Below are 22096 nucleotides of genomic sequence, written 5' to 3'. Positions count from 1 at the left end.
CCCACAGCTCTGCAGCTGTCCCTCGGTCCCAGCCCCATGCTAGTCCAGCCCTGGGCGCCCTCCTGTCTCTGCCAATGCCTCTCAGACCCACCCTGCCTGCCCCATGCTAGTCCAGCCCTGGGCTGACCTGATGAGACTCTGCCAGTCATACCCCATGTGCCAAACTGAGGGCTAGGCTGAGACTCCACCAACTCATTTCCCATGTGTCCCAACCCCCAAGTGAGGTGCTGGGTGGCAGGAGGGGGTGGGGCTGGGAAGGGGCAGCCTGCCACCAGCTGTGCACTCTCTTACCTGGATGCACACCCCCAGCCAGACGACGCTTGCTCCTAGCAGCGCACACAGGGCAGCGGGGGCAAGGAGATGCTATATTTGGCCTGTCACTGTCAGCTCAAGGCCTGGGCAGAGCAGGCGGGGCAGAAGCTCAGCCCTGCTCCGTGCGTGACTGGCGGTCCCCGGGCGCCCAGAGGGTATAAAGTGCCTGGCTCTGGGCAGCCTGGCACAGCTGTGAGCACTGACCCAGCATGGCTTTCCTGCACGCGGCTCTCTGCCTGGCCCTCCTGGCAAGCGCCTCTGGTAAGCCATGCCCATCTGCGGGCGGTGCCCCCAAGGCACTGCAGCTGGAGCCTGGCTGAGCGCGGGGGCAGTCCCTGGTGCAGCGCCCAGCCGCTGGGGGTCTCCGGCTTGGCCGTGGTGGAAGCGAAAGGAGATGCTGGGAGCCAGGTGTAGCCACTGAGCAGGGACACCGACCAACCCTGGGCTACGCGGGCAAATGGGCCAGCGAACTGCCAATCTGCCCCTTTGGCCAGTGTGGAGACAGCTCCGTGGGATGCCCGCAGGGCAGTGCTGGGTACGGCTGCCCTGTTAGCGCCAGGGGGCCTGTGGCAGTACCCGGGCAGCGCCTGTTCACACAGACAGGTACCCTCAGCCTGGCACTGCCTGGGTGCCAGCTGCCCCCCTCCCGGCTGCACTCTGGTCCAAGAGGACCCTGCCAGGGGGCTCCCCTGCTCTGCTCAGCCAGCTGCCAAGGGGACCAGCCTTCCCGGTGTGCGAGCAATGCCTACTGTCTACTGAGCCCCATGGCTGGGGAGACTGGCGTGGCCGCTCTGACCCAGCCAGGACCCCCACCACCCACGGGCGGCGTGCCCAGACTCCTCAGTGACCGCCAGCCCCACGGGCAGCTCACCCAGCCCCCTCGGTGACTGCCATCCCCCAAGTGACTCACCCAGCCCCCTCGGTGACTGCCAGCTCCCAGGTGACTGACCCAGACCCCTTGGTGACCACCAGCCCCCACAGGGAGCTCGCCCCTGCAGATTGGGACTGGCCTGAGCCCAGCAGTGGCTGCTGAGCGAGCTCCCTAGACACTGAGCAGGGCTGGTTTTCCATCGCCAGGCTGTGGGGTCCCCGCAATCCGACCAGTCGTGAGCAACTTGCAGAGAATCGTCAATGGGGAGAACGCGGTGCCCGGCTCCTGGCCTTGGCAAGTGTCCCTGCAGGTAATGCTTGCTCCTCATGGTGGCCCTGTGCCAGGCAAGGCAGGGACAGGGGCCTGGGCACCAGCTCAGAGCCCAGCTGCCCCAGTCTGACATGCTGCGCAGCACAGACCTCACCCAGGGCCCTGCTGAGCAGCGCTGGCTCGCAGGGTCTGGGCTGGGTCAGTGCAGGAAGCCCCCAGGCTGGGCTGCCCCATCACTGTTCTAAGGGCATGGGACAGAGGGGAGGGCCTGAGCCCCCCAGCCTGCATGGGGCTGGCGTTGCTGCTTGCTCGAGCCCTGCCTGCCTCCCCCCTGCTGGTATCACGGCATGTTCCTCTGCATCCCGCTTGTTTGACAAAACTGATCAAGGAATTTCCCACCCTAAATAAGATGGATTCAAAGGGTGGGAAATTCCAGCTGTCAGGGTCCAGCTGTGGGATCAGCACAGGCCGGGGCCCCCCGGGATGTTCAGTGGCCTGGCTAATCCGTAAGCCAGTCTATCCACCCTGGAATTAGAGCTAAAAAGTGCTGCCCAGGTGCTTGGAGCAGGAGCAGCCGGTGCTTGGGAATCTCCGATCGTAGTAGGGCCTTTCATGGCCCTGGCCGCGTCTTAGGAAGAAATCCAAAGCAATTTGGCTTGTGCAGACACAAGCCCTGCCCGCAGCACCCAAGCCTGGGAAGCGGCACCCCCAGGGCGATCGCTTGGAAAGCCCTGAGCATGCGGGCCCGACTAGCGCACCCATTGCATTGGGCCCTCCAGCTGGGCATGCACGGCTAGGCTGGGACAGCGCCGCTAGGAATGAGGAGTGCTGAGCAGGCATGCGGCCCTGGGCCTGGGGGGGTCCGCGATGGCTGCAGTGGGATCCCCAGGGACCTGCCATGGCCTGTGGGCACCGGGCCGTGATCCCAGGGGCTGCCAGGAAGGACGAATAATGGAGGGAGCTGGGCCCCATGCCCAGGGGCCGGATGCTGCTCCCAGCCTGCGGATCAGGAGGGGGAGCAGGGCACAGAGCGCAGGAGGCTCTGGATGGCATTTCGGTTTGTGGTGGTGCCAACGACCCAGAGGCAGAGCCTGCCAATGCCAGGCTAAGTGCCAATCTGCAGTCAGGCAGCTCAGGGCCCCCCGGGCCTGGAGCGCTGGGCACATGCAAGGGTGGGTCCCTCAGCCCATCTCAGGCTCCCTCTCCTCCCTGCCATTCTCATTCCAGACCAGCACCGGCTTCCACTTCTGCGGTGGCTCCCTAATCAACCAGAACTGGGTGGTGACGGCTGCCCACTGCGAAGTCAGGTAAGGAGACGGTGCTGCAGGAAAGGCCAGTCGCTGGAGCCGCTCTGCATTGGCTGGTGCCACGGCTCCGCCCGGGCACAAGGACAGCTCCCGTGAGCGAGACCCCCCAGCTGCCCCGTACCCAGTCCCAGCAGGGCAGCGGGGCACCTTGGGCTAAGCAGAGCAAGCCGGGGGCCTGGGGGAGCTGGGCGCAGAGGTAAGACCAAAGGGCAGGGGTAAGATCATGGCTCTGCTCTCCAGGTGAGCAGAGGGCTCCAGAGCTGGGGCATTGCCTAGGGCCTGGCAAGGGGAGGGGGTGGGAAGCTGGGCCGCTAGCCAGGGGTGAGGTTGTTTTCCTGGGAAGAATGGAGCCAAAGAGCCAACCTGCCCTGGGGCTGCCCCAGCCCCAGCCCTTCCTGCCAGTTCCCTACTGCCAACCCAGGGCCTGAGACCCGGACGCTGCTGCTCCATCCGCAGTTAACAAACACCCCTGCGGAGGAGGGGCCGTGAGGTGGGGCCCCCCTGCTCCACCATGGCTGAGCCTCCCTGGTGCCGTCTCCTCTGGCTGGAGTCTGGGCCCCTCTGGGGCTCAGCGGAGGAGACGCATGTGCCACAGGGCAGCTCCCCCAGGCTGGGGCAGGCAGAGGTGGCCACTGGAGGGCCCAGGGGATCCTGGTGCAAGTGAGGGTTACTAGGGCGAATCCCTGGGGGTGGGCTCAGCTACCCCTGCTCAGGTGCCCAGCCCCACTGGCTCTCTCCCTTGCAGAGCCGGGACTCACTTTGCTGTCCTTGGGGAGTACGACAGGAGCTCCGGAGCTGAGCCAGTCCAGGTCAAGACCATTGCCAAGGTGAGTCGCCACTGAACGCCATCTGGTGTCCTGCAGAGAGGGGGGCAAGATGCTGGGTAGTCCCACAGAGCCCGGGGGCAGGGGGCAGGCACCCCAGCTCTGTGCCTGGGGCTGGGCCCTGGTGGGGGAAGAAAAGGGGCTGGCAGAAGGGGCTTGGCAGTGGCATGGCCAGGCATGGGAGCCCGTTCTCCACTGAGCAGGGATGGGTGTAGGGACAAGTCACATTCCTTGCCCAGCTCCGCCCGGGGCTCCCTGGGCCAGGCTCTCTGTGCCTCCTGGGGATGGGCCCGTTACCAGGCGATGGGAGCCCGGGAGGCCCTGGTCTGGAGCGAGCCCTTGGGGAGTGCAGCCCAGTCCTTTGTACTCACCCAGGCCAGTGCCGCGGGAGCCCTGGGAAAGGGCAGTTAGCGAGGCGAGGGGGGGAGCTGCCTGGAGGCCCCGTGCCCAGCTCAGCACTGTCCCTCGGGGCAGCACCGGGGCAGGCAGGATCCAGCGAGCGAGTGGGGCGGGACGGCATTGCCCCTGGGGTGACCCTAGCCTCCTCCCCCTCCCCCAGTGCTAAGGGCTGCTTGTCCCTCCCCCATCCAGGTGATCACCCACCCCTACTGGAACGCCAACACCATGAACAACGACATCACCCTGCTGAAGCTCTCCTCCCCCGCCCAGCTGGGCGCCCGCGTGTCCCCTGTCTGCCTGGCCACAGCTGGCGAGTCGCTGTTGGCCAACCCCACGTGCATCACCACTGGCTGGGGCCGGACCAGCGGCACTGGTACGTACGCACAGCCCCTGGGGGGGTCAGACATGGGGCAGCTTGTGCCTCATGCCCACCCGTATGGGCTTCATGCGGCACCCAGCGCTGGGGCACCTGGCCAATGCATGGCAATGCAAGCAGCGGGCACACAGCGCCTGGCCTGGGGCCCAGCAAGGGCTCTGCTGTGGGTCTGCCTGGGGCTGGACGGGTCCTAGGCTGCCAATGCTGCAGCATCCCAGCCACCCGCGCCGCTGCGTGCTCAGGGCCCGCGTGGTCCAGCCGCACCCGCCCCAGCCACACGCCAGAGAGCCCAGTGCAGGGGGCAGCCCAGGGCAGGGGGCATCCTGCCAGGGCAGGGCAGCCAGCGGGTGCGTCTGTGTCTGGCTGTCCCCACACTTGGCCCTGATGGGGGGTTTGTTTCCCAGCGAGCGGTGGGGCCGTCCGGCTGCAGCAGGTGGCCCTGCCCCTGGTCACGGTGAGCCAGTGCCAGGAATACTGGGGCAGCAGCATCACCAACTCCATGCTCTGCGCTGGGGGGGCCGGCGCCTCCTCCTGCCAGGTAAAGATCTGTAATGTCACCCATACGAGGGGTGCTGGGCACAGGGCAGGGTGGGCGGGGGAGGGGCACAGGGCAGGGTCAGCAGAGGAGAGAGGGAGGGGCAGAGGAAGGGGAAGGGCATAGAGCAGGATGGGTGGGGGGAGGGGTGCCGGGCACGATGGACATAGGAGAGGGAGAGGGGGAGTTGAACAGGTCAGTCTCAGTAGAGGAGTGGGGAGGGGCCCAGGGCAGGCTGGGGGGGAGAGGCACAGAGCAGGATGAGGAAGGGCACAGGGCAGGGTGGATCGGTGGGGGGGAGGGGCACAGGGAAGGCTGGGCAGAGGAGGCGGGAGGGGCACAGGGCAGGATGGGTGGGAGGCACAGGACAGGTGAGGGGAAGAGGCACAGGGCAGGGTGGAGGGGTATGAGGAGGGGCACAGAGCAGGATGAGGAAGGGCACAGGGCAGGGTGGATCGGTGGGGGGGAGGGGCACAGGGAAGGCTGGGCAGAGGAGGCGGGAGGGGCACAGGGCACGCTGGGTGGGCGAGGGGGAAGGATCTCTCCAGAGCCCCTCGCCTACACTCAGCTAGCGCCCCAGGGAGCCCTCCTCCTGCCAGTGCCCAGGCACGGCCTCTCTCTTGCACCGTGCCCTGGCATGGTGCCACGTCATCCCTGCTCTCTCGCCAGGGGGACTCGGGCGGGCCACTCGTGTACCTGAAAGGGAAGGCCTGGACCCTGATTGGGATCGTCTCCTGGGGAAATAGAAACTGCAACGTCCGGACACCTGCCGTGTACGGCCGAGTCAGTGCCTTCCGCAACTGGATCGACAGCGTCCTGGCCTCCAACTAGCACCTGGCTGGGCAGAGCAGCCCAGGGCCCTGACACGTTGCTGCAGAGCGCCAGGGAGCGCGGGCAGTGTTGGCCTGGGCCAGCGGGCCGCTGAGAGCCCGGGACTTCCTCCTGCAGGCTCTGTACAAAGGAATAAAGGGTTTGTTCTGTGCAGCCGGTGTTTTGTCCAGCTCCTCTGTGCTCAGCCCCTGCAGCACCGGGAGTGTCCTGGCTCCCCATGCCCAGCCCCACGCTGTGCAGGGAGGGACCAGGTGTGTGAGGAGCCTGGGGCAATGGAACCAGCTGGGGGGGGGTCTCAGGTGGGACCAGATCCTCTGCCCTCTCTGACAGTCCCAGCGCATTGCCCACATGCCCTTCCCGGGGGGGGGGGGGGTCTGTCAATTGGCTGTGCCATACAGATGCCCCCCCTGCATGCTAGGGGCCAGCCCAATGGGCCCTGCTCAAGCTAGAGTTAATCCCCCACGAGCCTGCAGAGCCACTTCCTATGTCCTGCTGGCCTGTTCGGCCCCCATACTGCCACGCCCGGGAAGCTCCGGCAGATGGGGTTTGCCCTAGGAGAGAAGAGGAATGGTCTGTGCAGGCCGGGGCCCTCTGTCCAAGTGACCATGCTCCCTGGAAAGGCTGCTTTGCCCACTGCCCAGGATGGGATGGGGGCTCAGTGTGGGGCAGTCGCTTTGGCAGGTGTTCATCTGCAGGCCCAGCCGGGTGCAGCAGAGCACCAAAGTGGGGGTGCATGGGCAGAGCTGGCTGAAGGACATGGGCCCTGGGCCATGCTCTGAGGCTTAAACTCCATCCCCACGCCCTTGGGGCAGCCTGTCTACACAGACCTTCTGGCCCCACCTCTGAACCCCAAGCCTCTAGGCTCCTTTCCGGTACCAGCCGCCCTTGCCGCAGCTCTGCTGAGCTACTGCCTGGCTTGTGAGCCACCCTCACCCCTCTGCTCACAGCGGGTGCAAGTGGGGGGCCCAGGGCAGGAAGGTCACTGTGCCGGGTAGAGTCCCAGGCAGAGCCCAGCCCAGCTCCGGGCAGCTCAGCCCATATGGACCTGCTGGAGAAAGAGGGAAAGGGCGAGATAAAACAGGAGTTCGGGATCCCACTAGGCTGCCACGTACAGACAGCCAGCCACAGGGACATCGGCTCAGTATGGGCAAATAGAGCCCCCAGCCCTGCCCCTCTGTCAGCTCCGCTGTGCCCCTGGTGCAGTGCCACTTGCTGCCACCAAGGGGCTGCCTTACAGCCCCAGGAGGCTGGTTCTCCATGGGCCCCTGGTTCCTGCAGTCCATGGGCTTCTCCAGTCCCACCTGGCAGGGGGCTGCTGGGCACCACAGGAGAATGCTCTGAGCCTGGGGTGGATGCTCTGAGCCTACAGGGCTGTGGGTGTTTGGGGGGCTTGTGGGAGTGCGTGCAGGTCAGGGGGGGGACTCAGAGGAATTAGGCAGGACGTGAGGGGGTGGGGAGGATTGAGCCAAGTGGAGGCTGGGCAGACTAGGGGGAGAGGTCAGGACTAGGTGGAAGCACAAAGGGGCAACAGTCCTCTCCCATCCTGCCCCTAGGGCTGCCCGGGGACCCTGTTCCCACGCAGGAGGGGGAGGGAAATGGGTGCCCACTTCTCCCCCCCATGACACCCCTTACCCAGCTCCCCACTTACAACGATACCCACCTGCAGGGGAGGCAGCACTGGCTGCTTGCAGCCCCCCAGTTCTCTGAGCACCAGGCATGTGACAGTCACCAGCAGAGCCCAACCTGGTGTCACTGGCACCAAATCACAGGTCTCTGCCCTGAACAAAACCAGAACTGGGGCCCGTCCCTAAGCACCTGCCCCTGCAGCCGGCTCAGTGGGACCACAGCCAGCCCCTAGGGAAACCCTGGTCACACACCCCAGGGCAGGGCATTTACACACCACTCCCTGCCCCCCACCACACCAGGGCATTTACACAGCACCCCCTACTCTCCCCATACACACACCCAGGCCAGGGTATTTACACAGCAGCTCCCCCCCCCACCACACACACACACCTGGGCCAGGTATTTACACAGCACTGCCCCCTCGACACCCCCCAGGCCAGGGCATTTACCCACCCCTACACACACACACCCCAAGCAGCATTTGCTAAACGTAACCATTTTCAAACCACCAGGCCCAGAAAACTCACATCCAAGAGGCTTGAAGGAACCACTGAGCCAGCTGGGGGACATGCCAGAGGACCAACAGCCTGCTAACATAGTTCCCACATTTAATAGGGATGACTCAGGGCACTACAGACGGGTCAGCCTGATGTCAGTCCCAGGTAAACTAATGAATCGGCTAATTCAGGACCCGACTTTCAGCCTCTGGCTCTTTGTTGATATGGCAGCCAGCTGGCCTGGGTCCCCAGAAGATAGGTCTGTCCAACAAATCTGTGATCATTGCTTGACAAGATTGCAGGGCTGGTTGATAAAAGGAACTGTGCTGATACTGTATACTTGGTTTCCTCCAAGGCATCTGGCTTAGTACCACGTGACACTGGCAGACCAAGTGCCAGCTCACTTGGTCTGAGGCCTCACTGACCACTGACAAATGCACAGCTGGAACCCCATCTAGCTCAACTGTGTGAAGTTAGAACAGACAGTTATAACCACGTGGGTAGTCTTTATGAAATGCTAGTAGGATGCTGCATGTATTAATCCTACTTATCCTATCTGTAGCCCGTGTTATCAGGTAAGGTTGAAAAGTTTGCTCCATAACTATAAAAATGTTTCCTAAGCCCGTGAATGGCCCACAGTCAGGGGAGAAGCCCAGATGTGAACACTCATTCACCACAAGAGGTGTCACCTCCTCCCCAACACAAGGTCTATAGCCATCAGACAAGCCATTGTGCACAAAAGACTTTGCTGACTGCTTCCCCCACAGCCTGGAAGAAGGGATGTGTCTTCATGCTGGGGGGAAGACAATAAAAAAGGAGAATTTACTATTCCTATTCTGCTTGAATGCTGAGGGGCAAGGGTTTTTAAGCATAAGTGAGGAGTCCCCAGCTGCTTTGCCTGGGTTAGCCCTAGACGATGTACAGAGTCTGCTCATTAGAGTCTCTTACCACTGGCATCGGTGCATTTATTTATACCAGAGCCAGGACCCAGCTCCCAGCATCCTGGGGTGGGGCAGGGCAGGGTGTCCCCGCTTGGGGCGGGGGTGCCAGGACTTCCCCGCTGGGCAACAAGAGAGCAGAGCAGAGGAGCTTGGGAAGATCCTTGCCCTGCAGGCTAGTAGCTACACATTGGGCTCCCTGCTGGAAATGGAAACATCAGGCCAGAGCAAGATGTCTACTTGTGTTTAGCAGAGCTATCGAGTGAGAGGGGTGGGAGTACAGGATCGGGGCCAGCCTGGGAGATGAACAAAGGGCTGCAGCTATCTCACAACATCTTCATTGCAAAACCCATAAGCTTCCAGCTTGTCATGGACCAGACAAGGCAGCCAAGTGCCTGTCTGCAAAAAACAGCAGGGAGGCGTTGGGGGCCACCGCAGGGAGCAAGCTTTGGACTGGTTCCTTTAGCATCTTCGGAGTGTGGAGAATCAGGCGAGAGAGCTATCCAGCAGGACCTAGGGGCAGGAACTGATCCTATGAGACATCCCTGGGAAAGGCAGCTAACGGCTCTGAGGCAATCCCAGCAAGCAGCAATGGCCGACACACAGGTACTAATGGAGAGCACTGGAGGCAGGGGTTTGCAAAGGCCTGTGTGGTGGAGGGCTGCGTAGGCAGTTGCACCGGTCCAGGGCTAGGGCTGTGCTGCAGCTCCACCTGGAATGGGGGTTCACACCTGGGCCCCCTTTACCAGAGGAGCGACAATGGAGGGAGCTTGCCGAAGAGCAGCTGCCCTGAGCGGGGGCTGGCAAAATGACAGATGAGGAGAGACAAAGAGCTCAGGGCAGAGGTGAACCTGCTACCAACTCAGGGTGTCTGCCCTTCGGCCTCCTTGTCAGTCAGGGTGACACAGGAGCAATAGGATCAAAGCAAGAAGGGGAGCTACATCTATTGCAGAAAGCCCTCTCCTAGGCAGCTCCGGCTGGCGGGGGAGAGTGCCCCACGGGAAGGGCAGAAGATTAAGCCAAGACTTTGTGCTACTGGCTAGGGCTGCTCGCGGACAGCAGGTTATCTATTGGCAATAATGGTGAGCACCCAAAGATCTGCTGTGCATTTCCGCAAACACACAATCTTAGGTCCTGCCCAGACAGCATGAAGAGCACGTTGAAGGAGACCCAACTCCCAGTGGGTTTCAGTGAGAGATGCGTGCTTAACTCCCTTTGAGACCTTTGAAGATCTCACCTCCGTAGGCCTTCCCTCCGCTGCCAAGTGCTTGCAGATCCTTGGCTGAAGACAGCCTGCAGAAATGGCAACCACTATTATTTTAATGGGGACAATGCAACATTTCCTTAAGGGAAGAAGCAAGATCTCCTCGTAAAGGGTCCCCGACTCACTACCGCACCTGGTGTGTTTGGGAGAGGAGTGGAGCGCAAGTAGGCATCACTCAGCCCCAGATACATTCAGCAACTGTAACCCCATAAAAGCCCCCTCCTTTGGGTGTCCGTCAGAGAGCAGGCCCCAGCCAGGGAACGAGGACAAAAGGTTTATTGGATACACCGGATACATTTACACATTTAACAGACTGGATACACAAAATAAATAATTCTATACACTCATTTTAACATTACAGGGTAAGTACCATGGATCAGATCTCACTCTACAAGAGACTCCTTAGTGTACAAAAGGAATCAAAGGCAAATCACAGAACCGGATATTTCTCAAGACAAACAGCGCATCCTTTTGAGAGGAGATAAAGTGGGACATGATGCGAATACCTTCAGCAGCTCCTACACGGCCAGGGACGACCTGGCAACAAAACTGGAGCCAGCACGTCAAGACCTCCTGTCCTGAGGGCTTCCAAGAGGCATCTTTGTGTCATGAAAGGTAACAGAAAGGATCACAGCATCTTCATGTGTGCTCATGGCAGGTGCTCTGCCTACCAGGTACCTACATTTGGCCCAGATTTCTTCCACAGTCGAAAAGCAACCACAGTGCAAAGTTCTCAGAGCAGCAGCCAGCAGCTCGTCTGGTACCGAGGAGAGAATCTACAGTATATTGTGCATAGGAGGACAGAGGGAAATGCAGATGGAGAAGGGAATATCGTCAGGCAGGCAGTGGCCTCTCCTTCCAGGCACTGTTCACCAAGGGAATGGTCAGAGCGGCAAGGGACAAAGCTGTGCTCTGGGCATGCAGCACCACCAGAGAACACCCTTCCTATTGCACGTCTTTGGCAATGCCCCTGCTCAGTAATACACACGTCTGACGCACAGGCACATGCCCCTGTAGCATTAAAGGGCTGCACAGTTATCTAGGCTTTCTGGGGGTGGAGATGAATAGTCTGAACAAAGCAGCAGAAGCCTCGTGATAGGGAGAGCATCAACATAGTCCACACAAAGCCTGGTACGAGGCATCAAACAGCACAGGCACTTAGTGATAGTTTTTCAAGAGATACAGGAGATTTGGAAACTGCAAGGGCATGTGTGACACACACACACACAGATGCCCACTAGGCACATGCAACAGCCCTTTCAGTGTGCAGTAAGGAGCAGCTTTCTGCAATGCTTTCCAAGTGTTTGATTCTCTAGGAAGCCACTGTTGGCTCCCGTCTCTTCTAGTCACACACTATTAAGGATTTTTAATATTACTGCAAATCAGATGAATGTGAGCTATAAATCAAAAGTCAGAGTTTGCAGGAGGACGTCATGTAAGATGTGACATGGCCTCGGCAGGGCTGCATTACCCACACACCATGCAGGCTGGGTTGGGTGGTTGGTTTGCATAAGGGACAAGAGGGATTATATTCTGACATGAAACGATCTCCTTCCTACCAGACAGGTCCTGGATAAAGAGAAGGCAGGTAGTGAGGAGAGATGATCTATGGGCCTGAGCTGTGACCCCAGAGACAGGGATGCTCCTGTTCTGGGTGGGCACTTTGGTAGCAATATAAGAATTGTTACTGATCCTGGCCCTTCCCATCCTACTGTAAACATTAATGAGGGCAGCATGCCCCTAGGAGAGTCCATGTACTCCCCTGAATGGGCTTGGCTGGTTCTTCAAGATGTTGGACCAGATCCTCCAGGTCTGTTACTGTGCTGCTCAGACATCACATAATGACTGTACTTTGGTCAGAGGCTGGCAGCAGGCAATTCCTCTTGTGCAGCGTACCCTCTGCTAGCATGAAACTGGCAGAGGTGACATAGCATCTTCCCATGCCAGCTGCTCCCCCTTCATGGCAGAGCAGAGCTCTGTCCACCTCTCCTCCCCTGGCATGAGCAGGCCACAGGGGACAATCTGCCCCTATAGCTGTATCTTTGCATCTACGGCAAAATACTGCAGTCAACAGGGCAGCTTTAATGGGACTAGCCAAAGAGCTGGCTCCACCAAGCTGCCACTCCAGAAGGAAGGAGCCGCGCTTGGGGACTTGAAGCCCTTTTCAATAATCAGTAGGTGATGTGGGGTCTCTTTAGTGAGCCCAGAGCCGCAGAAACAATAAATCCAACATGGCTCCATGGTTTTTATGCCCAAGTGCCCCATTGGGTGCACACTGTTAGCCTAGGTTCTGACGAAGGCCTCAGAGAGAGACAGAGCCCGCTGTCCTGCCCAGATCAGCCACAATCATTTTGGGGGCCACATGAGGACATTAAAAACTCTCATTTTTTACTGTAAGTGCTGGGTCACTAGAGAAGAGCATGTCCGTGTGCCCAGCCTCAGTCTCCCCACAGCCCTAATACAGTATGTCAGGCATCAGCATTTCAACCAAATATGTCCACATGGCAGAGTCCAGAATGTGGGACAAGGAGCAGGATGGAGGAGGAGGAAGGAAGAAGCAATGGAAAGTTACCAGAGAAGACATTAGAAGAACTAGACCACCCAGCCCAAAGGGGTTAGAATGTCTGCAGGCTGATTATTCCCAAACCTGTTGCAGGAACTTCATTGCAGCTGGTTTCCAAGTCACCACCCAAAGCAGCACGTCAGCACTCCCTAGCTGATCTCACCTACTTCTTAAACCTGTAAAGCTCGTGGGAGCAGAGGCCATGCCTTCATCTGTGTTTGCATAGCTCCAAATACAATGGGGCCCTGAACCTGACAGGGGCTACTGGGTTGTACTACAATCTGAATATTATGTAAGATATCACCATTATTTTGGAATACTTCATGAAGCAGCACTGACCTCTTCCCCATCAGCTTGGCATTTAGCCGTCTGGCGTTGCATTGGGAGGGATCAGGAGTAGACTAATCAAGGCTGCGTCCATGACCATTTTGGCTAATAGCCATTTTTTAACCCTGTTATAATTTTGGCCTTCACAAGTAATTCTTCGAGTAATTTTGCATCATCTGCAAATTTTACCTCCTCCCTATTCACCCCCTTTCCCATATCATTTGTGAATGTGTTGAACAGCGAGGGTCCCACTACAGATCCCTGGGGGACACAGCTCTTTACCTCTCTCTAGTGTGAAAACTGACTATTTATTCCAACACTTTTGTTTCCCATTTTTTAACCATGAGAGGACCTTCCCTCTTACGCCATGACTGCATAGTTTGCTTAAGAACCTTTGGTGAGGGACCTTGTCAAAGGCTTTCGGAAAGTCCATCTCCAATACATTCATAAGTTGGATCCAAAGTAGCATCCTCCGTTTGCAGCCCACCTACTGTTCTCCTTGGAAGCCCTTTGTTATTTCCACTAATGCTCCAAAATATGCAGGATCCAATGGACAGCATTCTGCGAAGCCAGATCCACCTCCTGCGAAAGAGCAAGCAAGCTGAAACTCCTCGTCAGAGTGAAGAGACCATTTCACACAGTATTGCTAAGTTCCAATAGACAGACACAAGTATTTCCCTTCACTCCTTAAAGGAGCATTTCCCTGGGAATAGGGTGGAAAGCAGCAATTTGAGAGCTGGTCCCAGGAGGACAATATACTAGGTCACCAAGTGATTGCTTCCAGTCTCAGCCCATTTACTCTCTACTTTCTCCTCACATCCCATGAGATTTCTGCAACAAGGCAGAACCAGTTGAATGCTGGTGTGTTCATTAGTAGGCAATGGAAGACTGAACATCTGTCCTATTCAGCCAGCTTCCTGCCTTTGTCCACGTGAACATTTATTTGCACTCGTATGTGGCAAGTGGCTGCTCTTCAGACCTATACCCATAACCACATGAGGAGAAGGTAACTTGTCATTCCCTAGGCACTACTCTCCTGCTTACAGGAGGAGCAAACAATGTCATGTGACTTAGGTGACCAATCACACACCAAGGATAATGAATAGCAAAGCAGCCAAAGTGAAGTTTTCAAACAACCTGCTGGCTAAAATTCGTTCCCATGAGCAGTTTGCTGAGCAGTCACAAAGAGCACAATTGTAAAAATCAATGATTTGGTAACAGAAGGGACAAATTCATCCGATTGTCCATGTGTACGAATAATCCAGCCACTTCTACCCACAGGGAAGAGAGCATGGTTGGGCAGAAAAACCTTTTCAGGTACAAAATGCAAATGAAACATTCACAAGCTAATGTTCTCCTGGTACAGGTGGAAAGAGGGAGTCAAGGAGCTCGCTGCCCTTCTACCCCTCCATTAGCCCCTCAAATAACCAGCCAGCTACCTTCACTATTTGTGTGACTCCACAAACCTAGCACCCTATGACAGCAAACACTGGGCCATACACGGATAGAGGGAAAGGCTGGGGCAGCTATCAGAGATGTCAAGTAGCATAACTGTAACGATTCTGCTCAGACATCTGAGGAGAGCCCAGTGGCAGACAGAAATACTCCTAACTGGAATTCAGACGCTAGTGTATCACAATTTCTGTGCCAACGGTTCAAGCACACATGGCCAAGAATCGTTCCCCTGCCTCACCAGTCCAATATGCTGCTCTGCTATGGACGACGTCCGGTCAGGGGACGGAAAACTGGGCATTACAATCTGGGCAGTTTCGCCAAAGGAATAAAAAGGGAGGTGCATTCATATTAAAGACAAGAATTATTCAATGGCTCTGACAGCTCTGTCTGATCTGATTGAGAGCACGCCCCCTACAACCTCACCAAGTCCCCTGCATACCAAACACAGAGATGCCTCACTCGTAACTATAAGAAAACAAAACGCAAAGAGATCTCTCTGCAAGATGATATACTGCAATTTGCCACTAGGTGTCACCCTAACTTCAGTCATATTTCACTGTCAAATGCAGGGAGAGGGACATTTTCACTTACTGAGCAGGAGATTTCTCTCTGGGTACAGTGTGTCCCAGAGAGCTCCCAGACAAGTGAGATGCAGACCTCACCCAGGGCACAGATACACAATCACTGCGTTATTTCTGAGATTATTCAATACTGGAGCAAGTGTCCCAAACTCACACTAGGCCAAAACTCCAGAACCCTAGTTAAGAGGGAAAAAAGGGAGACAGATAAAATGCATGCAGGCAGATTGTGGGAGAATGGGGGCAGTGTTTAACCTGTGAAATCCACAAATGAGGCATTTCCAAAGGGAGACACTCCCGAGTCTCAGGTCAGGTGGAGAGAGTCGAGATGCTGGCGTGAAACAGACGAAGGCAGGGAGTCCAGAGAGCATGCACGGCAGAATTCCAGCGCAGCTGGTGGAGGGCATGTGCACAGCGGACGAACTGGCCTCATTAGCAGAATTATCTGTGACTGCAGCACATTTCCAAAGACAGCCCAGCCCAAGCACTTTTGTAACCTGCGCTCAGCTAGTGGGATTCCTGCCACTAGCCTCTGCTGAGGTGGGAGGTTCCAAGAGGAGCTTGGATTCCCCCTCCCTCCAGGAAACCTCCACTGTCCCCTCTTTGCTTACATATGGCTACTGTCTGGTCGTAAGTGTGTTAGAACTAAGAGGGGGCGAACCACCCAACTGAAACCAAGAGGTGAAAGGCCAACACGATGATCTGCACTGCTCCTGTTGTGTGTGCCCAAGTGTACTCAGAGGTTTCCCATGGAAGAGACCAGGTTGCATCGGTGAGAACTGGAGCTCTGCTTGCAAGAAGGCCAGAAGGAGTGTGGGATCAGCCTGTCTCTCTTTAGAGAGACACTAATCAAACCAATGAGAGGCCAGTTGGTATCAGGATCGCAGCCTGCATCACAGATGCAAGGCCTAGGTCACGCCATCATGCAGTGTCACACACACACACACCTGAAAGCAAGACAGACCTTGTGAGCCTCACGCTGAGTCACCAAGAACTGGCTTTGTCCAGAGCTGATACGACCTCTATAAAGGAATTTTGTTTCCCATATTAGGCCCTACATCTGCCACAAGTGACGTCACACGGGACCTTTCTGGATGATGTATCCCATGATAACTCAATTGCCAAGGAAATGGGCTCTATGGCTGCAGCGTTCTGAAGAGTAATGGCTGCCAGCCTGGAGGGAAGACTCTCCTGGGTGAGACAGATGTTCCCGCAGGTTCTGTCCCAGTCAGGAACTGAGACGGGGAGGGAACGCATTGGATTAGACCAGAACTCAGCACGTGGCAATCTGGCCTTTTCTGCAGCTTCATTTATCCTACACAAGGGAGGAGAAAGACTTTGGAAAGGCTTGTGGGTAAGGCAGTGGTCTGGGACTCTGGAGATCAGGGTTTTAGCACCTCCTACCATAGGGAATGACACACCCTGCACAAGGTCATGGCAGAGATGACTCTGCCTTAAGTCCAAAGAGGAAAATAAGGAGCCGAGTGACCCCTGACGGAGAAGGGAGCGTCTGGAGCAGTGCTTCCTGAGGCCTGGCACGTGTAACCAGGGCTGATGCTCCAGGTTGAGTATCTGGTAGGAAAGGCTCCCATCCCAGTGTTAACAAGGTGTTTCCGTGGTGACATGACTGCCCCCATCCCACTCTCTTGTGCACACCATAGCCTGCCCTGAAGCTATCCCAAAGGCAGGCCTGGGGTGCCAAGCAGGCCAGGCGCTGGCAGAATCAGTGTGCGTGGCCGAATGGGAGGCAGTGGGTAATGGCTGGGGCAGTCACAGTTTTGGCCTGGTAACGGGGCACAGTTGGAACCATCCGTCTGTCGGGTCCATGGTGCAACACGAGGGTGAGAATCCAAAACCTTAAACCCAGCAGCAAGAAGGAACGCCAGCTTGCCTCTGAGGACGCCCAGATCAGAGGGGCCCCTGCCAGCACCAACCTCTGCTTCCATTTGTCCTCGTGCTTTTTGCCTCAAAATATGTCCAAAGTGGCCTCTCCAGACACCTCCGCACCCTCCCTTTGTGCCTGCCTCAGCTGGCTCACAAGCCTTACGCTTCCCGAGACAGAGGAGATCTTGAGTTCTAGTGCAGGGGTGGGGGCCAGGGCTAGCCACGGGGTTTGCTTTACAAAAGACGTTTTTAAGAAGTGTCCTGCGACGTGTCTTGCTCCTGCAGGATTCTCATCCTCTCTGCTCCCCACAGTTAGGAACCTGCAGTCAGGGCAAAGGGGAACTGTGACTGCAGACGATCTGCACTCCAGGGCGCCGATATCGCAATCAATCCTTAACCAGCATGAGTAACCTGTGACGCTGTAACAGTCACCGGGGCCTTTGGGGGAAACCTCTCTGCTTCATGCTCCTCACTGAGTCACAGCAATTCCAACCCTAGCTGTGCGTGTGACTCCCACCAGCATCAATGGAAAGGCATCATGGAGTCCAATATAAATACTGTCCAAGCATGTATAGGGACTTAACATTCTGGAATCAATAAATAACTAAAGGCAGCCAAACTCCTGGGCTGGGGAGGGAGCTTTTCTCTTTGTGGCTCCCTAATCTGCTGACTACTTGAGGCCCTGAACTTTGACCTTCACTCTGGACCTGAATGAGCACAAGGAAGGCTTTCACTGCTCCACTTCCTGCACCAGGCTCCGAGACGCAGCCCACCCAAGTGAGGAGTGCCCGTTGTGGGGGGCTGGGGTGCAAAGGTTCCATGTCCCACGAGCTTTGTGCACATGTAGGCTCACTCCTGCAGGAGGAGCCTGGGTGCTCCCCACCGAGTGGGAACGTTGCACACCTGCACCAGAGGAAGTGCTCCTGGGAAGACAGCTGGCAGTTTCCTGTTGAGTTCTCAGCCATTATATTGCTGCTGGTAGCGCAGGTTGAGCTCCCGCAGCTCCCGTTCCCGTACCCGCCGCGACTTATTGGATTTGGTGGAGCGGCTGGAGCGGGTGGACTGGGCCGATTTGGTGCTTTGGCAGCGAGAGGACGCCCTCTTGAGGAGGTTCTGAGAGATGGAGCGATGCAGGTTCTTCATGGATGAGGAGGCCGCCATGCTGACTACCCAGGGGTGCTTTAAGGCTTGAAGAGCTGTCATCCTGTCACTGGGATCCACTGTGAGCAGGCGATCAATGAAGTCCTTGGCCAGATTGGACACGCTGGGCCAGGGCTGAAAAATTAAAAGGAAATTATGAGAACACAATATTCCCCATGACTTTGTTAGACAAGCACCACCCCTCCCCGCCCAAGGAGGGCCAGCCATGCCCCTGAGTGCCGAGCACTGATTTATTTCACTTGTAGGCATCCCCAGGGCACTTCCCCTCACTCATCCATCCTCAAGTCCCAAAGTTATAACTAGTGCAGTGTCAGGACACAGAGCGTCAGAGGCTTCCGTCAGCCCCCACCAAATGACACTGCCGAACGGGCTACCGGGGTCCACTGCAGATCACCATTCCTCCTCCTCTTCTGGACTCTGAGCCCCAAAGACTGACGGCACCTGCCAGATCCTGAACTCTGTTCCCCTGCTCTGCAGGCCACTGGCCCTTACCAACACCACACATATTTGGGCCTGGTTCTCAGCTGGTGGGAATTGGTATGGCCCGAGTGGAGCTATAGCGGAGGATGCGACCCTTTGGCTTTACATTCCATGCTAGTGCTCTGGGCCGGGGCTACAATCCTCTCAGTATGTTGTTTTGGGGGGGCACAATTTCTTTAAAACTGACAAGCGTACATTTCAAACACCCCTGACCCTGCTGATCCCACCCCCCTGCCATGACAGCCATTTGCTCTGATGCGTCACACTTCAACAGAATCTCAGAAAAGCCTCCCACCATTCTGCATAGTCAGAGTCCCTGCTCCCCTGAAATTCATCTTCCCTACTTGACAGAGCCCACTAATTAAATGTTCGTCAGCAGGGTCAGCTGAATGGTTTGTTGTGAACAAAGGCTCCTGTGAATTTAGCCTTTTTCCTGCCCACTGGCAGTGTGTGATTTCTAGATATGTGTTCATTTTTCAGTTCTGGGAATAAATAATTTATTTGACCAAATTTCAGCCTATGAGCTGTTAATGAATAACCCACGGCAAGTATCTGCTTGAGTATTAGAAATGTGGAATTCACCATTCAAACCCTGTGACTAAAGCATGCACAATTGTTTCTGTTCCCTGATGACATGGCCTACCCTTTATACACCACTGTGCTTCCACATGAAATTCTTTTAGTTGCCACACAAACAGATTGTGTTTGCTGATTAAACCAGTATTGGCCACAGGCCCAAAACATGCGTCCGTGAACATAAAAAGGTACCACATGCGATTGTCTGTCAACGCATGTTCCCATAACTCACTCTGCTCTTCTCATCAGTCGCGTACCTAAGAAATCTCAGGATAGACTGACGTAAATCAAAACTGAGGGGGTATTAATACTGCCTATGTTTGCACGCTCGCTCTCACACGCAAACATACACACAGGCCCCCCCCCGTGCAATGTAAGGCTGAGGCAGGTTACTCCCAATTTCTTATGAACCAATGATGTATTACTTATTGCCCTTGTCTTACTCTAGATTTTCAGATGTCACCGTCTAACATGACAATTACAAAATTAAAAATATTTGTTCATGTTTTTAAGAATAAACTTTTCTGATCTCACCCAAGGCACCCCAATCCCCGTCACACAAATCCCTGTTACTTTGAATAAATTACTCTGGTTTGAATGTGTGTGAATGACAACACCTTTCGGGTCACTCAGAGTGCCTTGTTTATTCAGATGCTGGACAGCTCCAGCAGGGAAATGACTCAACTCCCCACCCAAAGCTTTATTGCTGTGCCAAGGGCTGCTACGTGCCAGCACCCAATCACAAATGCATACTGGTGGCAAGACTGCACCTTTAGGCACAGCCCTGAAAAAAAGAGAAAAAAGAAAAAAAAAAAAAGAGCAATTAGCCTGCCCTGCTCCAGAAGGGTTGCGACTTGGACACGCCCTCGCCAAGAGTCACAATCCCTCTCCAGTTCCCTGCCTCACCAGGAGCATTAGCCTGCCCTGTTCCAGAAGGGTTGTGACTTGGACACACCCTCGCCAAGAGTCACAATCCCTCTCCAGCTCCCTGCCTCACCAGGAGCATCGCTCGTGACCAGGAGCTGTGCTCCACATCAGACTCAAACCTAAGACAAGGCAGGTCTTCAGCTGAGACCTAGTCTTACTCCCCTGCATGCATAAGACAGACAAGGCTCCAGGCCGTCTGTGATCTGAATACATGACCTGGGTTGACTATGTCTAAATGACAAAATAGGTCACTGGTTAACTCCAATTAGCCGACAAATCACATACACATTCCAAAGACTGTGTTCTCAAGTCAACAGCTGATGTTGTAAATATGAGGAATTTTTGTAACTAATTTTTGTAACTTAGGGGGGAAAAAAAATCCACAAAACATTGCAATTTGAAAGAAAAAGTGTATAACCCAGTAAATAATTCAATACCCCTCCCTTCCCAGGAACACATGAAAGTGCTGCCATGCAAGTTTACAGCAGCACAAACACATGCAGCTACTCTTGTTTGTAGTGCTTTACCCTGTGTATTTTTTTGTGCGTGACAAAATATGGTAGCACAAAACAGACAATTTTGAAAATTCCTTGTGTGCTAGAAGGTTAAGGGGACAGATGGTGGAGGAGGTAGGAAAAAATCTGAGCAGAAGTCATAGCAGAAATAAGGTGGAGGAGGCAGTGTAGCTGCCGAATGATATGGGATAAAACTGAGATCTGCGGATTCCATCAATGCGATGGCAGAGCTATGAAATCGTGTGTGTGTGTCTGTCTGTCTCTCTTCGCACCCCATGGCTTTTTGTCACTTTCATCACTGTAGTATTGTAAACACTCTATGTGATGAATAAATATCCAGCAGCATTCAAGAAACACCTGGCCAGATCCCTAGCATATGAGTAATGAAATGAGCTAGACAAGGATCTGGATACAGTCACCACAACTAGGCCAATGCACAGACATGCAACTATTTGGTGTCAATACGTATATTAAACAATAAAAGTAAATGTAAAGTGTAAAGACCTATATATCTGTCCTCTGCTTCTCTCTCTTTCCTTGTGCAGGAAAGAACCACCCAGCTATTTTAAACTGTGGAGTCCACATACCGTTCACAGTCCAACAGAATGCTCTTTCTTGTGCAACATGGCCAGAAAAAGTTTTTTAAATGTCCTGAAACTCCATAGGCCTGCTATCTATCTCTGCCAAAAGCAATCCTCTCTCCCTCGCATGAGAGATGTGAAGCCTTCAGATTATGGCTAACCTAAGTATTAGCTAATCAGAGAAACTAACAGAGATTTATAGAGAGGTTAAGGCCAGAAGAAATCACCAGAGGGCAAAGGATGATACCGCAGGGAGCTAGCCTGGAAGATTCAATTCCCTGCTCTGTCAAACTTCTTGTGTGAGATTGGGGAGGGTGCCTAGAATGTCATATGGCCCATCAGGAGCTGTTTTTAGCAAGCATCTCCAATGGTCAGAGACAGCGAGGTCTCTGAGTTATTATGCAGAATTCTTTCCCTAGTGTCTGGCTGGAGGGTTTCACCTACATGCTCAGGATACAATTGATCACCATATTTGGGGTCAGGAAGGAATTTTCGCCCAGGTCAGATTGGCAGAGACCTTAGGGGTTTTAGGCCTTCCTCTGCAGCATGGGGCACGGGTCACTTGCCGGTTTGAACTAATGTAAATGGTGGATTCTCTGTAACTTGAAGTCTGTAAATCATGGTGTGAGGAAGTCAATAACGCAGCCAGTGGTTAGGGGTCTATTACGGGAGTCGGACGGTGAGGTTCTATGGCCTGCAATGTGCAGGAGGTCAGACTAGATGATCACAAGGGTCCCTTCTGGCCTTAAAGTCTATGAATTTAATGGATGTAAAGCCAATTGCACCTCAGGCCTCATCCCTGATTTGGTCTTCGTTTGCTCATCTGAAGCCACCAACTCTGGCTCCTGCCACCAGAAGAGGAGACAAAACTTCATTCTGCAACAGGCGCTCCCCCTCCAACCCTGCTTTTCAACCTCACCTGACACGGACCAGGGACTGCCTCCACCTGCGCCCGGAGCAGCCGTAGCTCCCGCCTGCAGCAGACAACGAGGAAGGCTT

General features: G+C 55.4%; 2 protein-coding genes across 3 annotated transcripts in view; one reads left to right on the top strand and one right to left on the bottom strand.

The window, feature by feature from the left end:
• Positions 1 to 521: 521 nt before the first annotated feature.
• On the top strand, positions 522 to 5725 carry CTRL (chymotrypsin like; the record flags this gene model as incomplete). The annotated part of the gene is made up of 7 exons (XM_084644391.1): positions 522 to 573; positions 1390 to 1493; positions 2681 to 2760; positions 3506 to 3587; positions 4176 to 4356; positions 4764 to 4897; positions 5564 to 5725. 7 exons carry the CDS (start codon positions 522 to 524, stop codon positions 5723 to 5725), a joined length of 795 nt encoding a protein of 264 aa, XP_084500517.1.
• Positions 5726 to 10309: 4584 nt separating this feature from the next.
• PSKH1 (protein serine kinase H1) overlaps positions 10310 to 22096 on the bottom strand; it is a 77428-nt gene continuing 65641 nt past the window's right edge. For both annotated transcript variants that reach the window (XM_084644351.1, XM_084644352.1), the window contains one exon: positions 10310 to 18132. In XM_084644351.1, the coding sequence (XP_084500477.1) occupies positions 17815 to 18132 (318 nt within the window). In that variant the 3' untranslated portion in view covers positions 10310 to 17814. The remainder of the gene's footprint in view (positions 18133 to 22096) is intronic.

This window comes from Lepidochelys olivacea, assembly GCF_965140295.1.
Source record: "Lepidochelys olivacea isolate rLepOli2 genome assembly, chromosome: 12".
Taxonomy (NCBI): Eukaryota; Metazoa; Chordata; order Testudines; family Cheloniidae; genus Lepidochelys; species Lepidochelys olivacea.
The sequence above is the reverse complement of the archived record's forward strand: the minus strand, read 5'-3'. Positions and strand labels throughout refer to the sequence as shown.